We start from the raw sequence: 25,926 nt of genomic DNA, 5'->3' as shown, positions 1-25,926 counted from the left end.
TGTGTCCAAGTGCATTATCTTTCCTTTCATTAGGTGTAGGGTTTAACTGGTATAAGGAAAATGGTTTTGTTACTCAATAGGCACCATGCATTTTTGCGTTGATTACAAGTTATGAAGAAGGAACTGTTTCACTGCAAGTAAAGTGTACAAAATTCAAAAATTATAGTAAGAACCTTACTACAAATTTTTATAAAGTGATGTAGGTGATTTATTATTCCCTCGCAACAAGACGTCTGTAATGTGATGTCAAACCTTGCCATGATTTTTGTTCTCAGCTACTCACCTTTTGAAGAATTACATCAGCAACAGTTTAGTTGACCATATAAACCAGAAGTTAAGCAAGAAATTAATGATATGTGAGAACTGAAGGCAAGTTTTGATGTATGTAACGTGAGCTACATCCATGAGACAATGAACATTGAAGTAACAATTGCAGAGGATTGGATTACTGGTGTTGCATGACTTCAGTTAGTCACTATGTTGTTGATCCAGCAGAGGAATGTATCAATATGGGAATGCCTTTCAGAGCTTGAGGTACTGTACCTTCATCAGACAGCTACATGTGCCAGGTCAGCTGCCCTTAAACCAGGTCACATATCGTGAGGAACGTGAGAGCCTGCTTCAGAGAATTGCCTGTACCATTGCTTTCCAGTCTTTATGTTCTGACATGTCACACATCAGACGTGTTTGGGGTGTTATGGGTTTGTAACTGTTCATTGTAGTCCATTGTTTACCCCCTCTGTGTTACAACTCTGTGGATGAACATTTGCTAGGAAAATACCCAGCTGTTCTTTTTTTAGACTATGCTACATGGTTTAGAGGCTCTGATAGTATCATGTGTGGATTTCACATCATATTGTATTCTCAGAGCAGTTGCAGTTTTGTACTCTTTATCATTAGTCTATTATCATGTATCTAGCCTATGATATAATGTTGATTTCAGACAGGTACCTTTTATGTCATGCAGTTTCCACAAAAATTAGTGTATTTTCCACAAAAGGAAAATTGACTCAGGAAAGCTCTAAAAAATCCCAAGTTTTGCCAATGAACACATTTAATAGTAGACAAAACTATATCTAGTTTTCAGATATGTTAGTTCCTTTCTTAGAAAGAAAAAGAGGGATATTTTGGGAAAGGCTGGAAATAGGGGGCAATTCACTCAGGCCCCACAATGAGCAGAAGTGTGCACATTCCAGAGGAGGACTTTGTCCTGGGTCTCAATTAGTCATACCACTTCCTACATTTGCTACTCAATGCCTTTTTTATCTGATGTATCCTCATACAGATATTTCTGTTCCGTGCTACAGTCTGCACCTGTTTAACACCCTATCATACTTTTCAGACAGCATTTATGTTTGATGCTGGAAGTAAATAAATAGTGTTACAAAAAAAGTTGGTTTATTATTAGTAATGTCAATAAAAATAAGATTACAAGACTAAAGTGCAATTATTTCCCTAAAATATACTTTTAACTATGTTAATGATTTTTCATACTGATGTTTCTTGTTTATTTGTGTTTATGGACGGAATTAGTTTTAGCTCATCTTTTGTACTCTTTGAACAATATTGCAGCAGTTGCTGACACTAATGACAACACAAAGGCATTAGCAATTAATAAATTACATTATAATGTATATATATCCAGAGAGCAACTGTAAAAGTTGTTTTCTCACCAACTAAAATTTAAGGACGGAATTCATAATATCACAATAAAAGTTTTAAATACCATATGATGGCAACATAAATATGCAGACAAAATAAGCTACACAATATAGCATGTTCTCTGCTAAACACATGAATTCATGTAAGTCAAGTATACACATTCTCAAATAACAACAACTTGCATATCCCCCTTCTCTCTGAGGAATGTGTTGGTGTGTTGGATGGATTAAATTTGAAACAGAAAAATTCTTCTGGTTGCACCTACATTACAGCTGTACAGATGCATGACACAAAGGGCAGCTCTGTCGCACAATCATATCTTGTTCTGAAGCACAATGTTTGCATACACCACAGGTCCATACTGAAGACATGTCCAAAAGTGGTCTCCCAGTAGCAATACAACTAGGAAACTTTGTCCCACAACTTGGGCACATTCTAAACCTGTAATAGGAAAAATTTAGTTTAACTGTGTTACTGAATAATAGTAGTAATAATAATAATAATAATAATAATAATAATAATAGTATAAAGGAATTTTTACACTTCAGATATTTGTTTATGCTAGACAAATGTCTATGGCAGACTACAGATCAGTAGAAAATGTATCTATTAAACACTCATTAGTAAGTGACTGCCATACTAATCAGTCCTCAGATGTAAATAATCAATGATAAATGTGAATGTTGTGAGATAACTAGCACTGCTGTTCCATCCCAGCAGACAGTGTCTATTATTAGCAGCCCTCAACTATTTTTAAGCAAAAGTGCTGGTTAGAGAAACAAACAAATTGGATAAGCTGCAAATGACCTCACTGTTGACAGAACAATACAAAAATTGAATTTTGTATGACATTCATATACTGTACAGAAATCTCTCTCTTATCCACAAATAGTTCATTCTGTTGACTTTGATTCACACCATGTAAAATAAATAGCAGTATGATCCAGCCAAATTATTAGTCAAATCCTAAGCAACATTTGTATTAATTTTAGAATGACATGAGATACTTAATGTAGAGTTCTGTGTAACACCTCTATGAAACATGAGTGTATGACTGTGTGAATTTTTCATTATGGGATGCACTTTAAAAATCATTATTTTGTACATGTACCTCATGGACAGATGTGTCCACATTACTACGGGAAGTTAGATTAGGGTTTAACATTTCACTGATGAAGACAAGGTCATTAGAGACAGGCAATGTTTTCAAGGTTTTCTGCAACACTATCAACTGCTAAACTGACCACACCACATAATCTTGATAATTCTACATACAGTTAACTAAGTCACCTCTCTCTCTCTCTCTCTCTCTCTCTCTCTCTCTCTCTCTCAAAACTAAGTTTGATTGTTTTAAGCTTCTTATCTTTCTATTACAAAAATTACAGAAAACATGGTATCACTAATTTATTAGAAACATGCATACTGGGTCCATATCTTTGCAATCAGAACGTACATGGAAGGAGAAATACGATAACGTAAATATTTTACTCACTCATCTGGCACCATAGTCTCACAGGCAGTACATTCTGATCGGTTGAGTCTGGAGTCTTTTGGTGTATATTTTGTGAAAATATCCATTGCTAGGTCTTCATATTCTTGTCTCTTTGCTTCAGAAATCTGAAATTCAATGATAAAAAAATCTAAATTATTTCAAATGCTTCTTGTGATATACAAGCAGACATCAAGTAGGAAACAATTTAATCTGGTATGACAGCGGTTCTGCCTGTAATGTCTCTTGCTGTGGTCTCTCTGCGATATTTTCAGAAATTTTATAAATTATATAACTCAGTACATATCTCGAAATATCTCTTCTTATCTTACCGATTCCTAAACTTTAATATACGATGATTATCAATGCAAAGTAATTTCAAGCCCCATTATTCCTTGGAGTGTCCATTTACTCCATGGAATAGCTTCTCTGCTATCTATGTTTTCTCTTATGAAAAGAATGAAGGAATTCTTGCTGATTAGCCATGAAAGGAGGAGGATGTATATGTATGTATTGCTGAGCTAGTTGCCATCTTGATGAGATTCTGTATGAGAAGGAATTTAATACATGAACTAAACTAAAGTAAGTGTGTTCGCGTATTATTTAACTGATTATTATTGACAGGTCTGCTTACTACGCTGTGTTGCACGGGATCAGTGGGGAACGTCTGATTTCCACTGGACAAACCTGCCGTTTTGTATGCTCAACATATCCAGTATAAATAAATAGGCTAACATGGTCTTACCACCAGATCTCCGGTCTTCCCCATGTGATCACCGAAAGTTAATAATTATTACAAATATGTTTTCAGGAGACCGACTGACAATTTTCGTCGCACCGAGACTTCGAAATTGCTTCACTGCCTTATGGAATTTAAGTTAAGCTCAATTTAATCAGGATAGAACAGTATTGAACTGTGTGAATTTGATAAGCCTGCTTTGTGAATGAAAATTCCCTTAATATACGCATGTTTTTACTATCCTGGTCAGTGAAGCTAAATCAGGCCGGTGAGAGAGAGGTTTTTTAAATTTTAGATCCCACAAAAAAAATATTAAATGCCGATAAAATACAAATTTCAGTGAAGAAAGGAGCCAGGAGACAGTAGATATGTAGCATGAGATATGTTTTTTCAATGATGAATTCTTCTCGGGTTATCAGCCAAGTGGTGGCATCGTCTTGTCACAATGTTTTGTACCCATCATCTTCTGGCATATGTTTTTTCAGTATCACTGAATCAATACCAATGAACCTCGAGGTTCTTACTTGCTCAACATTTAAAATTATATACATCTACATATACGTTTCCCAAGTCATCTTGCAGTGTGTGGCAGATGTACATTGTGTTTCTATTATAGCAGTGAATAAGAATGGCTGCTGGTAAGCTGTAAAATGCTCCAATTTATTTGATTTTTACCATCATGGCTATTATGTGAGACATATGTGGGTCGAATTTATTTTATTCCTATAATCTTCTTGGAATTTTACACTCTTAACAGTAAAACTCTACACAATGACCAACACTTCTCTTCTAACATCCACCACTAGAGTTACTGAGCAACTCCACGATTCTCCTGTGCTGACTAAACAAATTGGTGACAAGATACACAAGTCTTTTAGAATCTTTTCTATCCACTCTTTTAATCCTACCCTGTAAGACTGATGAGCAATGCTCAAGAATCACATGAACAGAGATTCTGTAAAATACTTTCTTCATGGGTGAATTAAGTTTCCTTAGAATTCTTCCAATGAACTTTAGTTTGGCACTTGCATTTCCAGCAACTAGTGTTATGTGATAATTCCACCTTAAATCACTCTGTATGAAAGGTGGACCGATTTCTTTTATCTTTGCCAAGTTATTAGTTGGTCAGTTGAGTATGAAATTTGGGTGGTGAACATGACAAAATTTTAGTGTGTTTGGAGGAGATAAAAAAACTGGCCAGTTATGAGTAGGACTCACACTCTAAGGATTCCATACAAACTAAATTGTGTATATAGACAGTTCATCCATCCCGGGAATTGAGATTCTTGCCAACTTTTGCCTGTTATTGACACTGATACTGGCAAGATATCGGCCCCAGGAATTCTATGTTGGTAACAAATGGCAAAATAAATATTTTTTGTATAATACAACTACAAATTACTAATTCTTCAATTTTTTCCCTTTACTTGTGCTGTGAACCATGATTCCAGAGAAATTTCATGATTCTATGTCAAAGGGATGTACCCTACAGGTTTTAATGAGTGAGTTTGCAAGTATCAAAATATGTGATACAAATGGCCGTATCTTTCAATTGCATTGACTTAGAAGCATCAAGTTTTTGCAGCACCAAGGGACCATAGACCTTAGCATGTGACATAAATTTCAACTCAATAACTCTACTTGTTCTTTGGAAAAACATGTCTTAACAGACAAATGGACAGACATTCAGTTGGATAACAAATAAAATTACTTCATGTGATATAATTACAAATTAACAATTTTCTGATGTTGCCTTTTTGTTGTACTGTGAAATCTTGATTGCTGCCAAATTTCATGATTCTAGGTCAATGAGAAGTACTCTATGGTTTTAATGAGCAAGTTTTCAAGTGTCAAAATATGCAACATAAATAGCCATATCTTTTGATTGCATTGCCAAGGAACCATGGACCTAACTATGTGGCATAAATTTCAACTTGATACATCTACCCATTACTGAAAAAAAGGGTTTTTTACAGTCAGAGAGACAGGCAAACAGACAACAAAGTGGTCCTATAAGAGTTCTATTTTTACCGATTGAGGTATGGAACCGGAAAAATGTCACAGGTGGAATATTCCCCTGTTAGTGCATACATCAAGGTTTTGATATTAGTGGCGATTAGAGATGGTGTTCACAGTGTTGTGTGATTAATATTATATTAGATATGTTGCTGAAAATGCCGTTCATTTGTGTATATGCACAACTGGCATTTGCATGCTAATGATTATCTAACAAGCTGAAAACAGCAAGATATTTCACAAATAATGTCTTAAGCTTCAGCCAAAACAGAAAACCAGGTCTTCTGCAGCATCTATTGGTGTCTTGTACTCCAAAAGCCTGATCCCTCCCCACAAAAAGATATCCACTGTAGAAGGCGATGACATCATCAAGCATTAAGTATTGACATTAAGCTTTATATTCATAAAATAAGTGAATACACAAGGAAACACAGATCAAAAGTTGGGAAACAGTAGAAAGAATATCACTTGCAGAGTCTCCATTATGTGAGGAAACAAATTCTCAGACAAAAGTCGTTAACAGCAGTTAAAAAATCTGATGAAGATCCATAGGTGACATCCAGGAAGCACATAGTTAAAGAGAGACCAATCCAGTTGATACTAGTGGCAAACAGTTTGGCAAAGTGTTTGTATACTTTGCAGCACACTGCAACTGGACATGCCCACCACACAGTGCGAGGCTTATGCTGCTGTGGTCACTTGCCTGCAATGCAACATCCCCCTGGTGAGTGCTCATCCCCAACCTCATGAATGTCTCTGATGTTTTAGTATCAACACTAGTACCAGACACTAAGAGGGAAGATGAATAACATGCTCTCTCAGAGCCTTTCTACTGAAGCATTCTTGCAGTGCCAAGTACACTGAGCTGGGGCATAATAGAAGTAGTAGCAGTGAGGCATGTATGGCAGCAGTAACAGCTTGGACATATGTGGTTAATGGGACTGCTGATGAGCAGTACTACAAGCTGCTCACTAAAAGTGTAACTTTGTTTTTTGTGCTTTTTCCACTGGGGCTGAGCAGCGTGATAGAATAGCTAAGGGACTAGGCTAACATTCCAAATGACATGGGGTTAAAATCTTCATCTGGCCATCCAAATTTAAATTTTATTAAACTGATTTAGGTGAAAGACAGGACAGTCCCTTTTAAATGAACAAGGATGATTTCCTTTGACATTCCTGCCCAATCTTACCTTGTACTCCACTTATAATCTTGTTGACAACAATACTATGTTAATCTTTTAAGTGAAGAGTGTAACCTTGGAGTGGAGTTTTTAAGATTGGTTTAAAATCAGTCTCTTCACCTCCAATAGGAGCTTCAGTTCTTTCATGTAAATTCTGAAGTAATTTATACTTCACTGCATGTTTTTCATTCTTTTAACATTCCATGTCAACAGGCAAAGAAGAATCAATGCTGGAAGCCAATGACTTCAGCATTGGGTACTAACGTGACAAGATGAGACACGGCAGGAAGTGTAATGATGTAATGAAGAACAAAGAGCTTGATTCTTCCATTAACCCTTTCACGCTGGCATTGTTTTAGTCGAGTCGTGCTCATGCACACTGTACAGTAAACTCCTTCCTATCCCCTGCCATGGGCTTTCTCTGTCCCTGCTTTCACACTCACAGTTTAATTACAATGGTAAGACATTATTTTAAATGCTTATTTGGGAAAATATTTCTATATATTCAAATTTTCGATCTTCATTTTGGATAAAAAGGTTGTTCTGGATCTTTTAGACAATTTGTGTAATTTTTTTGTATCTTCTATTAGATTCACAGTTTCGGACGCAGCAATGGTGGGGTGGATGCTTCATTATTTGAAACATGTGTTTAATGTTATTTCTGACACTATTATGACAAAGGTAGTCACTACTCACCATATAGCAGAGATGCTGAGTTGCACATAGGCACGACAAAGCTTTCAGCCAAATAGCCCTTCATCAGAATTAGATGACACACATAAGTACACACACACACACATGTGCGCAAACACAACTCTCACACATGACCACTGTCTGTGGTTGCCAAGGCCAGGCTTGCCATCTCCATTACATGGTGAGTAGCAACTATCCTTTTCATAATATTGTCATTATTCCATCCTGGATTTCCATTGTTTAAAGTTATTTTTGTTTACACATGTACATCAATGTTCATTTACATTTGGTTTACATTATATTACGTCAATTTCATCTCAAAGAGTGTTACATTAAAAAAATTCTTCAGTTTATGATAAATTGTGAAGCACGGAAAGGCGCACAGTGTTGTATTGCATTCCTTACAACACATCTAAGTGAGGAGCTCACCACATCAGTAAAGAGCTGAAACAAGGCAGGAAATCAGTAGTGCAACAGAAGCTGAAACTACACTTTAAAACTGATTGCAACTGTTATCTAATGAGTCTACTGCTAACTCTACAGTCCTCCAACACAGCTGCTAGATGCTGGAAAGGTCAAAATGTCCACAGAAGTAGAGTTAGTGAAGCACATAGATACCAGAAGAGACAGAACTGCTACAGCTGAGTGGCACAGGTCCCTCTCGAGTTCTGCAGCAGTTCACCGGCTGAGCAGCACAGTCCCTCCAGATTTCTACAGAAGTTCACTGGTGCAAAAGGGTTAGTGGTGTTCTGTTTCTGTTTTCTTTGTTTTGGAGGAAATTATATAGTGAATCTCACTGAAGATACTGCTGTTATAAATTTTGTGTTGTATTGCACGTTCACCTCGTCTGCATCTTCAGGCTTTACCTTGGGCATGATCGCAGATTCAGTGGCTGTCCTCCTGTACAGGTTTTATAAATACATACTCAGGTACAAGTGGGACCTATTTCCTACAAGCTACATTATTTGAAACATTCTTTTCTACATAATTGAAAATTCTAAAACTTAAGATAACTGTTAGGATGTTTTAAATGATGTAGCTCGTGTCGCCTTCAGCTGTTTCACTCCCCTAAGGTAGGGTGTGTATTTCATCACCTAGATTCCTTGAACTTTTTCTTCCTCAGCAAAGATTGAGTAATTGCCTGCTCTAATATGAATGATTATGCTGACACATTTATCAGGGACATAAAAGGGGTGCCATGCCACACTTCACACAAGTCGCTATGCCCACATAATACAAAAGGAGTGTGCCCAAACTGCTGGAACCTGTAACATTTCTTTGTATTTATAATGTATGGGTGTATCTTGAGGCACAGAAAAAATAATTTCATATATTCAGGTAACACAAGAAATAAAAAGTAAAAGTGATGTCTTTTTCAGTTTACCGTTTGTCTTTCTCATCGATAAATATAAAGGGCATTCAAAAACTTTTGCACAGTCGTATAAATTTTTTTTCTTATTTTTTGCAGGAGGAGAATGAAATTTTTTGTGAATATACTTGCAACATTTAGCTATACATTGAACCTACTCAATGTAGCCTCCATCAGCTGGCCCAATGTTCTTTCCATGATGTAAATCCACTTTGGTGAAATTCTAGGGATTGACTTTTACACCATCACTTGACACAGAAAATAAGGTCTTTTTCACTATCAAATGTTTCATCGTGTAGGTGGACCTTCAGATGACCAAAGAGGTAAAAATCAGACGAAGTCAAGTCCGGACTGTAGGGAGGATGAGGAACAATTTTCCAACCCATTTTTCTGATTTTCTCTTGCGTCATATGGGCAGTATAGGGTTTGGCATTGTCATGGTGTAGTCTGACAAGCTGACCCTGAAGCTGTGGTCTTGTCCAATGACAAACAGTAATGGTCCTGGTTAATTGTGGAGTCAGGTTCCAAAAAGTCAATGAAAATGAAACTACACTGATCTCAGAAGAAGGAGGCCACCATCTTTCGGCCTGCTGTTCATGGAAGTCTCAGTTTCTTCTTCCAAGGGCCAGTCCATGGATTGGGTTTTGCTCTCAGTTTGGACAAAAACAACCATGTTTCATCCTGGATAATGACACCGTCAAAACACTGTTTCCACTCTTCAGTAAAGGTCTTCACGAGAACCTCGCACACATTCTTCCTCATCGTTTTCATTTCTCTTGTCAATAATCTAGGCACCCAATCTGAACAGATTTTTCTGTACCCTAGTGACTGTACCAGTGATACCACACTACCCAGTGACAAATGAGTCATTTTAGCAAGCTGTCATGTCATCACACATGTCATTTTGGATGATTTGATCAATGGTCTCCTTATTCACATCACTCACTGCCATCGATGGTCTATTGCATCGTGGATTGTCCAGTAGAGAGAAATCACCTTCTTCAAACCTCTGCAACCACCGTTGGATACTGCTGCGATCCACTGTGTCCTCCCCACAAACAGGGAGCAACTTCCTGTGAATCAATGAGCAAAGTGATCGCCGGACTTGAAGAGGAACTCCCTCACCATCCGTTGTTGCAATCTGACATCTACTTCACGGTCCATTATGGCTCACTTGTAAATAAAAGAGAATACTTTTATATACCAACTTGGAACATTTAGCTATAAGTATGTTCACAAAAAATTTCATTTTCGTCCTGCAAAAAAAAAAAAAAAAAAAAAAAAAAGTATATATATATATAGAGACGACTGTGCAAAACTTTTTGAACACCCTTTGTATACCTCATTTTGACTTCTTTAGGAGTTCAGAAGTTATCATGGCTTCAGCTACACACCCTATCACACGAGTTATAATCAAATGTTTTCTAAGAGCATTACTTTTAAGAAGATTACTGACCTTACGAAAAGCTCTTGAGTTACCTTTTTTATTAGATACAAAAATCTTTTAACACAATGGGAATGTCTTGTTACTTTAGTTCAACTTACCGGCTACCCTCTTGGTTTCTCTTAAGGGATCACTAGGTCCAACAGAATCACTTGGAGTGTTTTAGAATTGATCAACAGGTTCCATATTTTTCTTGTGAACTATAAAGAGTGCTGAGTCAAAGTTCAATGGTTGGGTAGAAAGCTAACACACAAGTCAAGCTGGATTCAATCAGGGTAAAAACTGAGTAAGTGAGGTAAATTTTTTAAAAATACAATTGCTACTGTCACTAATAACCTTTCAGCCAGCAAGTCCTTTGTCGAAAATAGTGCGCGCACCCCCCCCCCCCCCCTCCCCCCACGGCGCACACACACACACACACACACACACACACACAACAGCAGTCTCTGGCAACTGGAGACACACTCATAATTAATTATTACTCATAATTATTACAGACACATCAAGTCTCTGCTTTTGAAAGACCTACAAATACTTTCTTTTCAGGGTATGTGTCTGATGAATAACAATGGTACATCTGCAGTACTGTTGCAACTACTCTGGCACACTTATGGAGAGGGTGTTTACAGGCTCCTATACAACTGGGAATATGGTGCTTTTGTGGATGACTAACAAGTGAGGTAGCTGCAGCTAAGTGAGTAACTTTCTGAATTCTCTCTGTATACAACTCAGCTGATACTCTCCGTAAAACAGTTTAACAATACAACTGCTGAGTAACTGGAAGCTTACCGTTTCAAGAGATTCAAGTTTGATAAACGCTTTAGAACAAACTCCAAATGCCTTATTTGCACTGCTGGCCAATGCAAGTATGCAATATACATCCTCAGATTCAAGTATATCTTCATATTCACGTAGATGGAGGGCAGTTTTCATTGCAGCTTCAAAATTGCCTGTAAAAATAGAGGTATCAAATCTTAATAGCTTCCAAAAAGTTTGGATTCTCAAGCAGAACTATGGCACATAAATTATCTCATACATCTACTGTATTGTGAGATCTAAAGAACATTGATTTATTACATTATTTATCACACAACAACTGCAAGATTAAATATAACTGAAACATGAACTAATAAAAGCTATACTGCAAAAGTATTCGGAACATCATTTGATACTCCATAATATTCAAGTAATGACATTATTTTGTACCAGAAATTGCAATACTGGAATAAGAAAACCATTTACAAGATTTCACAGTAATTTCATACATGATATTCTTTTGTGTGTGAAATTACTGTGAAATATTGTAAATGGTTTCCTTATTCTTATATCACAAGGCAATATCTACCAGAGGCAGAATGTAAAATTTCACCTAAACCAAAGAACTGTTGAGGAGGTGAGCTGTGCCCATCATGTAAATAAATGATAGCTGTTGTTAAAATAGTGCAGTTTCTGTTTTTCCTTATGCAGCTTTTGTTTACAGGGTATTGGTTACTAATATAGCCTTTTTTCACCCTGTTGTGCAATTTAACACAATCTACCCAAGCTGACTACATCATACTGGTGTTGCAGCTTAGCTTGTCTGGGGTGAATGCTTGTATTGGGTGAATTCACTGCGAGGGGACAGGAGGGGCAGAGGGGAGAAGGTAAGGATGGAAGGTATGCTGGCTAAGGGCTGGGAGGGAGAGCCAGCAAGGGAATGGGAAATGAATGCAGCACTCATTAGCTCACCCTGAAGAAGACATGAGGAGTTGTGTGTGGCATGCAGTAGAGAGTAGATTGGGAGGGTGAGCTGGAATAGAAGAAGAAGGGAACTGCAGAGATGATGTGTGTGTGCAATGAATTATGTGGAGTTGGGTATGGGGCAAGTGCCAGAAGAGACTGAGGTCATGAGGATTGTGGGTTCAAGAGATGTGGTGTAAGGATAATTCCTGTCTACATAATTCAGAGAAGCCAGGACCTGGTCCCAGGAGAAGGGTCTATAGGACTCGGGTTACAAAGCAGCAAAGCACCCATTGATGTCGAGCAGTTTTGCTCAGCGCCCTGTTCTGCCACCAGGTGGGCAACTGTGTTCTTGACCATAGTTTTTAGTGGTGGTCTTTCATTTTGGTGAACCCTTGGTTTGTGCTCATACCCACATTAAGGCTGGGCAAAAGTTAAAGTGAAACTGGTATATGAAATGACTGTTTCCACCTACAGCCCTGCCTCTAATAGTGAAAGATATGCCTGTGACTGGAATGGAATAAGATGAGCTGGGTGGGAGCACTAGACAGCTCTAGCACCTGGGTCTTTCATATGATTCATGTGACATGGGGTTGGGAGTATATGTGGCATAAGGATATTGTTTTTATAGCAGAATACCACTGAGAGAAGTGACAAGAATTGTGGTTAAGATCTTTCTCATTTCTGGGCATGATGATAGTTGCAGAAGCCTTGGCAAAAGACGTGGTTAAATTTTTGTAGCCCTGGATGCTACTGGATAGCAAATGTGGCACTGTCTTGCATCTAGCAAGTGGGAGAGGTTTGAGGATTGGTGGTAAGCGTGAATCTGACCAAGTACAGCTTTAGTTCCACTACTCAAACTTAAATTTGCAACTTTTTGGCGTTAATCATAATAGTGTTTAATTAATTACACTGTGGAGGCAATTAACTGGATGATAATTTAATATGTCTCATTAATTTTGTGGATCATTTTAATGTACCGACACAGTCATGACAAGTATCAGGCTGGTTCCTAATTTCCACCTTTTCTACACAAGAAACAAATAGGTAAAACATACATACAACATACAGGCATGTGTGCCATAATACATGACGGTTCACACAGGTTACAATATATGTAAGTACACAGTGGACTGCTAAAAAAAAAAAAAAAAAAAAAAAGAGAGAGAGAGAGAGAGATTTGTGGAAAATGTTCAGTAATATGCACTGGAAACTGGTAATCATGAAAAGGTGATACTTACTCTATTAGTATCTGAGACCTTTGACAAGACAAATCAATAGACATTGATTATCTATCACATACTTTATCACACACTTTCACAATGATTTTTGTATCTTTGTCAGATCTGCGTTTGGAACGCAGATTTACTGCAAACTTCATACACTTGTAGTACTCCATGAGGACAACAAAATGTGCAAGCAGTAGCACGCACTTCTCAAGCGTTATTGAGAAAATCGCAAGATAATTTCAGTCATCAAATATGTACATGTGCGTGGCCGCTATTATCATGAAGCACCGGCATCTGAGTGGGTAGCATCCAAGCCCAGTAATCGTAGGTCGTTGGTCACTAGATTGAGTCCCGTTCATCACCCCCCCCCCCCCCCCCCCCAACACAGTCATATTCTTTAGTATTTATATTACAATTAACAATTAATATAACGGGAAAAATACGTGTAATCAGATGAACTTTTATTAAATTTACAATGTTATTTGACAGTCTACAAATTTTTATTATCACAAATAACATAATATTCATAACTACAGACTAGTAACCGACCAACGGGGCCAGGCTCAAAACGGGGCGGAATGGGGATCATTCAATGGTTAACTCGCATAGCAGTGAGACCTTGCTTATGCAGCAGGAAGAAATAACGCATGTGCGAATTGTTCATGAAGTATAAAACCTTACATCATGACTAGAAAAATGGAAGTGACACCCAGTTCGTCGAGAACTGTGGTGAGGAAAGTCATGAATATTCAATCCATAGTGCAGTTGCGAAACATTGTTTGAAAGATGCGTTTGTACATTCTGAGAGTCTTCTTCAAGAAGCGGACGTCATCTATACAGAAGCATCAGCAACGATTTCTGCTGATGCAATGGTGATTGGAGAAGAACTGTATCGGGCTACCGTGGAAATGTTAGGAGAAAAAATACTCATCACTGATGAGGACCTTATTCATTTTGATGAAGTAGACAAAGGAGATCAATTCCGTGAAGTTGAAGAAAATTCATCTGACGATGGAGATTATGAGCCAGCAGAAAAGGCATCAAAAGGCGATTATGTTCCGTTGGAGACCAAAATAAAAGTTGTTAAACTGGCAAAAGAACACCCCAAATGGAGTCTTCGAACTCTCCAGATAAAAAGGTCTAGAAGTTTGACAAGAAAAGATGATTTGAAGAGATGGGAAAAAACATAAAACCTGGAGGATCAACGATTGATAAATATTCGGTAATTGATTTGAGGACCTCGTGGAGTCTCACCAAAATTATCAGCAAGTAAGTGTTCATTTTCATCACTCTACATCTAATTTGCTATATCTTCAACAACCTCATTCGAAGAAATAATTATATTAATAAAATGAAACTTTGATTTTACTTTTCAGGTAACAACCAGAAGCCTACAGCAGTGAACCCTGGCTGCCGCAGGCCAATTGCAATCGGAGGACTTCATCTTCAAAGCATCGCTTTCATGGATAAAAAAATTCAAACTACGGCACAGAATTCGGCAGAGGAAGATCATGCAGTATGTGAGTTTGAGGGAATGTGTATCTGCGGAAGAAACGCTTGAAGCTGTGAGAAAGTTTCAATTGCAGACGAGGGCAGTCATCCGGAATTAAAAAAAAAAAAAAAAAATTTTAAAAATAAATAAAAAAAATTGTTATCAATACAGACCAGACAGGTTGTCAGTACCAGTTCATATACAACAGAACTCCCACCGAAAGAAATTCGAAGACCGTGTTTGTCAGAAGGCGCAATATGAATAAGGTGACACACTCGTACACGGCAAAATATACGATAACATTGTGTGGCGAATTATTTCCACATGTGTTTCTTTGTTTGCTAGAAGCCACAGGGAACTTTGGACCAAAGGTTCAGAACATCGTTGACAAATTAATGAAAGGTCTTCCGAATGTCGTTGTAATGAGTTCGAAATCTGGGAACCTTACCACGCAATTATATTGTTAATTTTTCTTTAGTGTCATGCTTCCCTACATGAAGAAAGAAAAATTCTTATTAATAATAGATTCTTGGGGGGGGGGGGGGGGGGGGGTCAGACGAATCCTGGTTTGTACAGCGAAATTTTTCACCGATGACGAATCACTTGGAACATGTACGGTTAATGTCGTACCTCCGAAATGCATGCCAATTTGCCAACCGTGTGATGTTTATTTCTACAGGCAAGTTAAACATTTCATTAAACATCTTCAAAATTGTTCTTATTTAATTGAAAGAGAACGAGAAATTGCTTCTCACGTAGACACTATTAAAATACTCTCAATACTGCATGACCAATTATCAGCGCCGATATTCAAGGAAATGCTGTGTTATGCATGGTTTGCTTCCAAATTATCAGATGAAAGAGAGGTTTTTAAAAATGTTAGTGAGGTTTATTTTTCCATGGAAAACCTCAAAAGACCTTGCGTGGAAACGTAGTATTTATTCAATGCAGCTGGTGCTGTTTAACTTTATGTTTTCTATGTTTTTACGAGAAATACCATCCTGAAACTTGTACTCGTAATGTTGAAAGCGATGATTAGTTGTACATCTTTTGAAAGCTGTCTGCGGCAGTCAAAACTTGCAGGTAACAAGTAGTCTCGGGTTCCTTCCAGGTATAAGGGATTTCTCAAATCACGGACAAGCAAACATTTTCAATATCACTTTATGGTTTATATGGTGTGGAGACCTGGACACTGAGGAAGGAAGATGAAAGAAGATTGGAGATGTGGATATGGAGAAGACTGGAAAAAGTGAAATGGGAAGACTGAGTAAGGAATGAAGAAGTATTAAGAAGGGTTGGAGGAGAAAGAAACATGCTGAAAGTCATCAGAAAGAGAAAACAGAACTGGATTGGACATTGTTTGAGGAGGGACTGTTTATTGAAGGAAGGAATAGAAGGAATGGTGGAGGGAAAAAGGGGAAGAGGAAGAAGAAGATATCAAATGCTGGACAATATCAAAGGAGACAAATATTCAAAAATGAAAAGACTGGCTATGGACAGACAAAAGTGGAAGAGCTTAACCCATGACAAGACCTACCGTAAGGCAGAATACCATACTACTACTACTACTACTACTACTACTACTTATGCGTCAGGTCCTTTACTAGTCGGTAGTTATGAATATTATATTATTTGTGATGACAAAAATTTCTAGACTGCCAAATAACATTGTAAATTTAATAAAAGTTCATCTGATTACATGTATTTTTCCCATTATATCAATTGTAATATAAATACAAAAGAATATGACTGTAAAGAAGAAGAAGAAGAAGAAGAAGAAGCAGAAGAAGAAGAAGTGACGAATGGGACTCAATACAACGACCTAGGATTACGGGGCTTGGGCGCTAACCACTCAGCTGCCACCGCTTTATGATAATAAAGGCCACGCACAGGTACATATTTGATGACTGAAATTATCTTGTGATTTTCTCAATAATGCTTGAGATGTACACACTACTCCTTACACATTTTGTTGTCCTTACGGAGTACTAATCGTGTACAAAGTTTGCAGTAAATCCGCATTCCAAACGCCATGGCCTCCCTTTGTGAGTGATGTTAAGTTGCCTGTGATTGAAATTACATTGTAAATAGTAGCTATGAACATAGCTACCCACTGAGCTGAACCTTCCATGACATAATGGTAAAAACGCACCTACAATTGTAATAAACAAAGGCTATCTGGAAAATAATACTGGAACAGTCAAAATAAATTTATCAGAAGATTATCATCTTGTAAGGATATGATAAATATAAAACAGTTGACTGTTTGTAATGAAATTTTACTTTTACCATGTTTCGATACTGGTTATGGGTGTCTTCATCCATAATTATCTAGAAAGATCATAAATAAATAGCAATATAGATAAAAATAGGAATAAACAGTTTTCATTCTGAACAGATTTATAAGAAAGTTGTACTCATCGTTGCACCTAACAGACAAATTTAAGAGCAATAATACTTGTCACATAACAATACTTCTTTAAGAAGTTAATTTTAAAACCACGTAGAATTAAAGTCACTGAAACTGACATAAGCTGCTAACTGCCAGTAAAATTATAGCTACATCGTGTAGCACAGTACACGTTGCTAAGGGCTGCTATAGGAAATAGTCACTGGAGGTGATATCAGACTAAGAGGTTCCCATGCTGAAGCTGCCACAATGTGGACATGAAACAAGTCATGCCATCTAATTGCTACCAGCTGCTTTATTTATGAAAAATATTTTAAACAGCACATAAGTGTTTATCTCGTGTATCAGTAGCCAGTAGTATGCCCAATGGAAGATTATACAAGACAATGCAACAACAAATATTACGTACATTTCTGTATGAAACAAATACAATGTAATAAATGAAAAAGTTGTGACAAAGTCTCTCTACACAAAATTCTGCCCCCTGAGATTGCAATGACCTCCTTAAAACGGTATCTTGAAATTCTTCATCAGAGTCAAGTGATAGGAGCCAAGTCCCTTTCTTTGAGCTTGAAGAGGTGAAAATCATTTGGAGCAAAGTTTTGGCTGCAAGGTGATTGTTCAAAACATCCCATTTTTACTGATGCCACAATTCTTGTGTTTGTTACGCAGATCGGGGCCAAAGATTGTGAGGCAAAAAAATGACAGCGCATCATTTGTTTTGAACTGCTACTGCCTCATAGTATGATTCACAACCAATTATCATTCCATATTTCACTAAACTCACAAACAAGACTCCTTCAACATTCCATAAATTTTTTGTAGCAATTTCATTTCTGACTGACAGAGTTTGGCTTGCCATTTTCTAGGTTTGCAGTGGTCTTGTTGAAGTCACTCTTAAGGGTAAGGTTTGTAATGGAAATGAAAGTAGCATATAATACAGATAAGATCACCACGATGGAATGACCACATCTTACTCAGACTTGATGTCTATGTTGTGAAGAAAAGTCTTTCCATCATCAAAGAGGAAATGACACTAATAATACATGTCTGATAAAACAAGGTGCATACTGATGGACTAAAAAGGCCTTGAAAATTAGGAAAGTTGACCCTCTGTAATGTAACTGTTCAAGGAGGAAGAGGAGGAGGGGGAAGAAAAAGAAGAGTTTCTTACCTTCATACAACTGTTTCTGAGCAAGCATAAAAAAGTGATAAGCTTCTGCACCTTTCCATGCATTGTCAACATGTTTGGTATCTAGATCAGAATCTGTATCACTATTGAGCAAGCCCATCAATGCTGTGCTTCGGCCACCTAAACGGTGATAAGAAAATATCAGTATCTAATTTCTAATTTAATTTACATATTGTACACTGTAGCAATAGTTGCAACAGCAAGGCAATGAACATTAATTATACATAGGTGGTTTCCTGGTAATCTCAGCTGTCACTCTTTCACATCTAGTTCAGTCTGTAAGTTACTATTTAAAAATAACATAATCATTTCAGTAACAGACACAAAATAAAAATATTTCCTTGAAAAGTTCAAACATTGTATTTCAAGCAATTGTAAGTTGAATCAACATGGGCTGTAATCAAATTAGCAGGCAGTTTGGAACATCAGTCACTCTGCATGGAACTTTTTGACAGGCACCACTGATTTAACTGGTCACTAGCAGTCGTTCTCTTCCTACCTCAAGTACAGAACACACACACACACACACACACACACACGCACAAAAAAAAACAAAAAAAAAAAAAAAAAAAAAAAAAACGCTGCAAACAAAGTTTATGCAAACATACAGATAGGTGGCTCCCGTCAACCTTCCTCAATGATGTTCTCATACAGGTTACAGGTTATGTTAACACAAATCCCAGAAACAATCGATTTCAAAGACATGATGCATGAACAAATCAACAAAATCAAGTTCATATTGTGATAAAATGAGAAAAGATGCAGCTGCATAATGGTGGTTTATTATTATTTATAGTCTGTGAGATGTAGTGTGACCCATGATATCAGCATGTGCAGTATCCCATACGTGTTCTGTGTAGTGGAGGGAGGAGCTGGCTCAGACTTGCAGTGACTGCCTCATGTTCCCATTGCCCACCTGACTATCTGGACAACATTGGGTAAATTGTGTCTGCAAATTGATGAAGTACAAGTCTGTTTTAAACTATGCTATTCATGTGAAAATTGTTGAATCATCTGCTACTGATGATATACATATGTGATACTGATGATATGATGTGCATACTCTGAAATGCTGTTATTGCGGCCTTCCTTGCTCTGTTTTGGTTTTTGAGTGTCACCATTCGCAGTCTACAATTTGCTACTACCACTGAGGTTAATCAGTCTTGCACAATTCTGCTTCATTTTATCCCCTCATTCCATCCTTGTTCCATCGCCCCACATCCTTACCCCTACCAAACTGCCATATTACTTTCTTCTCTCCTATACACACATATAAGCAGTCAGTTTATGTTCAATTTTTTTTCCTGTGGATAAAACATCCAACTCCACTGTGATAGGGCACATTTATTATTACAGATACACCCACCCTGTCCCAACAGATACACACCACACACACAAAGTGTGCACACATATATTTCACAAAATTCTGATCTGTTTTAGAAAATGAAGAATCATTTGTAGGAGATAAAGACATAATTTATAGAGAAAACAGTAAAAGACAAAGTAGTCATCAGTATGACCATGGCACATTTTTGTCATTGAGTAATTCCCACACTCATTTTATACAACCAAAAGCTTCTTTCTGACTTTAATAACAAGCCTGGAAAATTAAAGTATTACGCTGGAACAACACACATTCCCTTCCTTTCCTCTATGTTTACCCAATCAACACTCTTTTTTTCTTTAAGATTTTTCTTTCTTGCTAAACCATGTGTTTTATCATTCAATGAAAGATAATATATCAATGTGCACATCTGCATACTAAATTAATTTTTTTCGACTAATGACCTTTACTTAATAGAGCACCACAGCCACACAGAATTTTTTAAAAGAAATTTCTGTGATTTGACTGTCAATTGTTCATTTACTTAACAGAATCATGATTTTGGCTTTATAGCCACCCTCAAGTACACAATGAACTGAAAATATTAATGTGTACATATCATACACTGCTGGGCATAGGAACAAGTGTTTATTACATATTTAAAAACATTACTTACATATTAAAATTTGTATGACCTGTTTTTGACATGGCATCATCAAAAGAATATGTTTCTAGATTTACACACCAGTTGTCGTACTGTATTACAGGATATGTGTACATATCGAAGGCACATAATATGGCTGATATTGTGCACAGTGAAAAACATTTAACACAAAGTATGGTGTATTTCACAGGCAATGTATTCCTGTGACCTGGATTAGTCACTTCTGTTCACCAACTGACGTAAACATCTGTCAATACAGCGGCAGAGATAATAACAAAGTAGCACCACTGTGCGAGCCAAATGATCTTTGCTTTATCAAAGGTATTACGAGGAAGGGGGGCAGTGGGTACTTATCTAGCGATGCTCAAGTACATAGGCTAGTATACTAATGTACCATCCCCCCCTCCTCCACCCACCCTGTTCTCTCCTCCAACTCCAATTACCCCTCCCCCTTCTCCAAACCCTAAAGTACTTTCTTAGGCTGCTGGCTTATGTACCCCATATAGATGTAATTTAAGGACCATATTACCTTATAGTGACATCACTGAACTATGATTTTCTTTTAGTTTTGCACAATAGCTTAAGTTAGTCTTCATGTAGAAGTATCTACCATCTATGTCTTATATGACTTTTCAACAACAGATGGTAATTTTACAATTTTAACAACTCCCAGTAATTTTTGATTATTATCTGTAAAAGGAATGTATGTCCCCTTGAAAAAAGTGTATAGAACCTATTACGTTTGGTTGAGATATTCACATGCTTTAAGTAGTATGGCTACAAAAATATGTACTTAATAATATTCATGTAATATTGCAGTGTATGGTCTGGGTACATAATATAGCATATTGATGTACTATGTTAGAAATGTATACAGAACCTATTACATTTGGTTCAGGAATTCATATGCTATAAGTAACAGAAGTACATCAATATGAATTTAACAGACATTCATGTGATACTGAAGTGTATGGTAAGGTATATAATATAGCTCACAGACATACCATGCTCTGCTTACCCTGCACCCCTAACTCCCCTACGCACACCCCCAAATCTATTCCATCTCTCAGCCACCCCAACACGTCCCACTTATCTTCACCTATCCTCTTCTCCGCTCTCTCCACACTCTATTACCCCCTTGCCACCCCCAGCTACCTTTGTTCTCACTCTACTGAATAGTCATATGATGTAGTGGGGACTTCCATACTTCAGTAATGTGTAGAGAATGTCCGTGAATAGTTCTGACTCAGGATCTTTCAGTTTATGAGTTCTGTGGCAGACCCAACACTTCACATGGATCATAGAAGTTATTGCACAGGCACGACATCTATTATGTAAGTCTCCATAAATCAGTGAATTACAATTTTATAATACTGCACCCATGCAATGGTTGAAGATCAAAATTTTACTGTGCATCTAAAATGATTATATTTACACTCTGAGTTTAGAATATTACAATGTACACCAGCAAGAACCTGGTATAAGTGTGTGTTACAAGGACATGTTAAGCATTATCTAAATATATATATCCACTTTCTCTTTCCTAGTAATATGTCTGGTTAAGTGAAGATCATGTGGCTCACACAGTTGTGCCACTTTGTTATGATCTCTGCCACTGAATTGACTTATGTTAACGTCAGCTGAAGAACAGTAGTGACTAATGCAGGTCATAGGACTACAGCAGCTATTAAATATGCCATACTGTGTGTTAGTGGTTTTTCACTGTGCAAAAGTCAGCTATATTATGTATCTTCAATATGTGGTCATATCCTGTAATATGACAACTGGTCTATAAAACCAGAAATATGTTGTTTCGATGACAGCATCTCACACACAAATCAGACACATAAGTAATGTTTTCAAATACATAACTGCTTGTTCCTATGACCAGCATGTTATGTATACTTTATTAATTTTGAGTTCAACACACTCCTGAGAATGGGTTTAGAGCCGAAACCATGATTGCGCAAAATGGATGAACAATTAAGTCAATTGGCTAACTTTTCTTTTAAAAAATAATTTTTTCTTCTTAATTTCCTCATTTTGCACAATTTTTCTCTGATCTTGGAGATCTTCAGTTCTAATTTGCCAAAGTGATGTACAGTACACCCATTAGTTAAAAAATCATTCCAGTCCTGTCCACACGCCTACACTATGGAACATTTTATTTGTGTCAAGCAAGGTAGCATTCCAACTTTTTTCACTAGTATCATTTGCTAGTTATGTCCAACTGACATGGTTCCATTGCTAGGGACTGATCCCAATAATAAAATATTAAAACTAATATGTAAGTAATCAAACTGTCTCACACTGAAATACAATAAAGAAAAACTTATGAAAAACTACACATCATATTTTAAAGAAGTTCTAAAAACCAGGAAATGTACCCGTGGATCCAATAGCTTTTTGCTTTAATAACTGCTGATGTTCTTCAACTAACAAGGCAGCCAGGACATACAACTTTTTTATTCGCTGTGGCTGTGAGTGCTTCCTCCCCTCTTTCTCAGCCATCTGCAAGCAGAAAAACAAAATTAATTATATTTAAAAGACATATTTTGTTGCATCACAGCTGAAATAATTATTAATTCTGCCTCAGTAAGTGTTGGACTCACAAGGGAACATTACCAACTTAACCTCAAATTTTAAGGAGAAAGAGGTACACTGGCTGTAGGTCTGCCCCAGCAATCAATCCCATAAATATGAGCCAAAATTTTGATAGTATACAAGTATGACTTTCTGAGTACATGGTTTTTATTCCCTCCACCCTACTGCAGCTGCCTAATGCCTAAGTGCAAAGATACTGTACAGTGGAGTGCCAAGCAGCATCCTCCTATTGATACGATGTTGAAAGAGAGGGAAAATCAGAGGGGAGGGGATCATGTCTGCTGCACATATTTTGAAATCTTGTACAAGAACACATTTTACATGAAAAGAGTACATAATATGTCAACCTCACACACATATAGACTATGTTCATTATTACACCTCGAAATTAAAATGAATAAGCCTAATCAATTGAAGAATTAATATGAAATTGAGTTAATGATATATGATTTACAATTCACTCATGCCAATCATCTCAAAGCACAACACAATGCCTGCAGATGTACTTCACTTCAACAGTGTCACTTTTTCAATCCAAAGAAAATAATACACAAGAATGATGTTAATAATTAAAATGCACTACACTATTCCTTTAATGACAAATCATTAATTTACACTACATTCGTGGATCCCAACACAAAACATAAAAATATTCAAACCAAAGAGACTTCTGGTAGCACCTACAGGGTAGAAATCACATACTTTCACACACTGAGCAAAGCACTAGCACTTGTTGGTTCACTGACATTATGCAGACAAAGCTCTTACTCACCCTCTTGTACAGTACTTCAAACTCAGACAACAGGCGGCTGTTGTGACACAGAGCAAGTGCCAACTGGTGCGAGTGAATTTTAAATGCTGTACATTCAGAACATCATAACTGTGTGCTATAAGAATTATGGAACTGATTGGATGGGATTGACTAATAATGCTGATATCTTGTAAGTGTGCTTTTTTCTTACTTAAAATATGAGATCAAGTTGGTGATATTTCCTTGTCAGGCACGTTGCTGGGGAAGACATATCTTACTTTCAGTCTCCCAACCATGAAATACAAAATTCTGTTGACATATTATTTGGTGTTTCTTGCATCCCATTTGGAGGAAATATTAACACTGAAAATAATAAATTACTATAGTGGCCGGCACGAAAATAGGGCTTCAAAGTCATCTCGTCTTCTTACAGCATTGCCAGTTTTTTTTTTCTGTTTATAGTGATAATTTCAAAGGTTCAAAAAAATTCAAAAAGGAATATTGAGCAACTCTATTTTTAGTCTAGAATATGATGGAGTACTTTCCAAAAGTAAATTCTCACTAGCTGCTAGGGAAAAAAATGAAAACTAATGTTACAAGAAATTTTGGAGGAAAATAATTTTTTACTTCAACCTGTGGTAGTAACAGAATCACTAATGTAATAGAACTGAAAAAAATTAACATCCTCAAAGTTTACAGATGCACATGATGCATCTCTTATTTCGGAAACATAAAAGTACTCTGAGATAAAAAATAAAATCTTATAGGAGGAATGAAATTGCGCCGACTGCATAATGAAAAATGTAGACGCTGATGAATTTTCGTTCTGTAGGACTGCGAAGAAACTTCCCATGAGAAAGTTGTTAAGAAAACTACAAAATTACTTTTGGTAGCATTTCAGACACCATTATCATATCGTATCACGTACAGAGGAAAATTACTTCCGTGATATTCCGTGCGCAGCAGCCCGTGGGTCATTGTAGGCCGTCGCCAAGAGTTTTGTTCGGACAGCTGGCTTTAATATGACCGAGAATATTCCCTACTTCCCGAAAATATTTTACTGGCTGCTAATACATATCCTTCGTCGTTGCATCCATCATCAAACCATCAATATACGCTACCCAAAAGTAACTGTAATTATTTTGAAGCCAATATTTCCACTGAAGCCGAGCAAAGTATTTGTTCAAAAGGTTTTGTGAAACCCAAGTTTTATCTAAATTTGCTGTAAGCCTGTTATTCTCAGCAGGCAACAAGTGCTTAGTACACAAAACCCTCGTTCTTACTACTCCAATGTCCCTGTCTTCTGTTACAAATTTCATCCATCATTACAGTTTCTGCATTAAAAACCAAGTGGGTGGAGATGATAGTGCGTTGAAGTGACTGGCCAGAATAATCAATTTTATCACAGACATTACCCTGTATTTCTCTAGCCATCGGATACTATCCTCTGTCATACTGAAGTAATAGAATTCTACGTTCTAGCTTTTTGTAAAAGTCATCAAATATCATAGATTTCTATGCACTTCTCGGAGAATCAAAATACGTGCTGGGACTGTTCTGATACAACTGCACTGTTTATATATACAGTCAATACAGAAGCACCACAACGTTTTGTCATTTTATGAACTACATTACCCTTACTACAAAACAACCAGTAAATCCTTCTATGAAAAAAAGGAGTTAAATTTCGAATGTAGAAGTAAAATAAATGCAGTAAGATTATATCTGAATGTAAAGACATTTGATACAGGTTTTTAGGGAAAACTGTTGTTAATTAATGCAGAATTGACAATCCTATTTTAATTAACAGTCACTGTCGAGTAAACTAATTGCCACCACTTGTGATAAATTTATCAGATGTCTTCTGTAAGGGAAAAACATTCGCATTATGTCCTCTATAACTGAAATGAATAGACAAACATTTAAATCAAGTCAGTTTTTTACATAGA

At 36.9% G+C, this 25,926-nt stretch overlaps 1 protein-coding gene across 2 annotated transcripts in view; it reads right to left on the bottom strand.

Annotated features, from left to right (window-relative positions):
• Window positions 1-1,382: 1,382 nt before the first annotated feature.
• LOC124624779 (WD repeat-containing protein 35) overlaps window positions 1,383-25,926 on the bottom strand; it is a 199,388-nt gene continuing 174,844 nt past the window's right edge. For both annotated transcript variants that reach the window (XM_047149129.1, XM_047149130.1), the window contains exons 19-23: window positions 23,010-23,133; window positions 18,617-18,754; window positions 11,382-11,542; window positions 3,155-3,279; window positions 1,383-2,103 (exon numbers count right to left, since the gene is read on the bottom strand). In XM_047149129.1, coding sequence (XP_047005085.1) covers window positions 1,929-2,103; window positions 3,155-3,279; window positions 11,382-11,542; window positions 18,617-18,754; window positions 23,010-23,133 — 723 coding nt within the window. In that variant the 3' untranslated portion in view covers window positions 1,383-1,928. The remainder of the gene's footprint in view (window positions 2,104-3,154; window positions 3,280-11,381; window positions 11,543-18,616; window positions 18,755-23,009; window positions 23,134-25,926) is intronic.

Source organism: Schistocerca americana, chromosome 1 (assembly GCF_021461395.2).
Source record: "Schistocerca americana isolate TAMUIC-IGC-003095 chromosome 1, iqSchAmer2.1, whole genome shotgun sequence".
NCBI lineage: Eukaryota > Metazoa > Arthropoda > Insecta > Orthoptera > Acrididae > Schistocerca > Schistocerca americana.
This window is presented reverse-complemented; position numbering and strand designations above follow the sequence as displayed.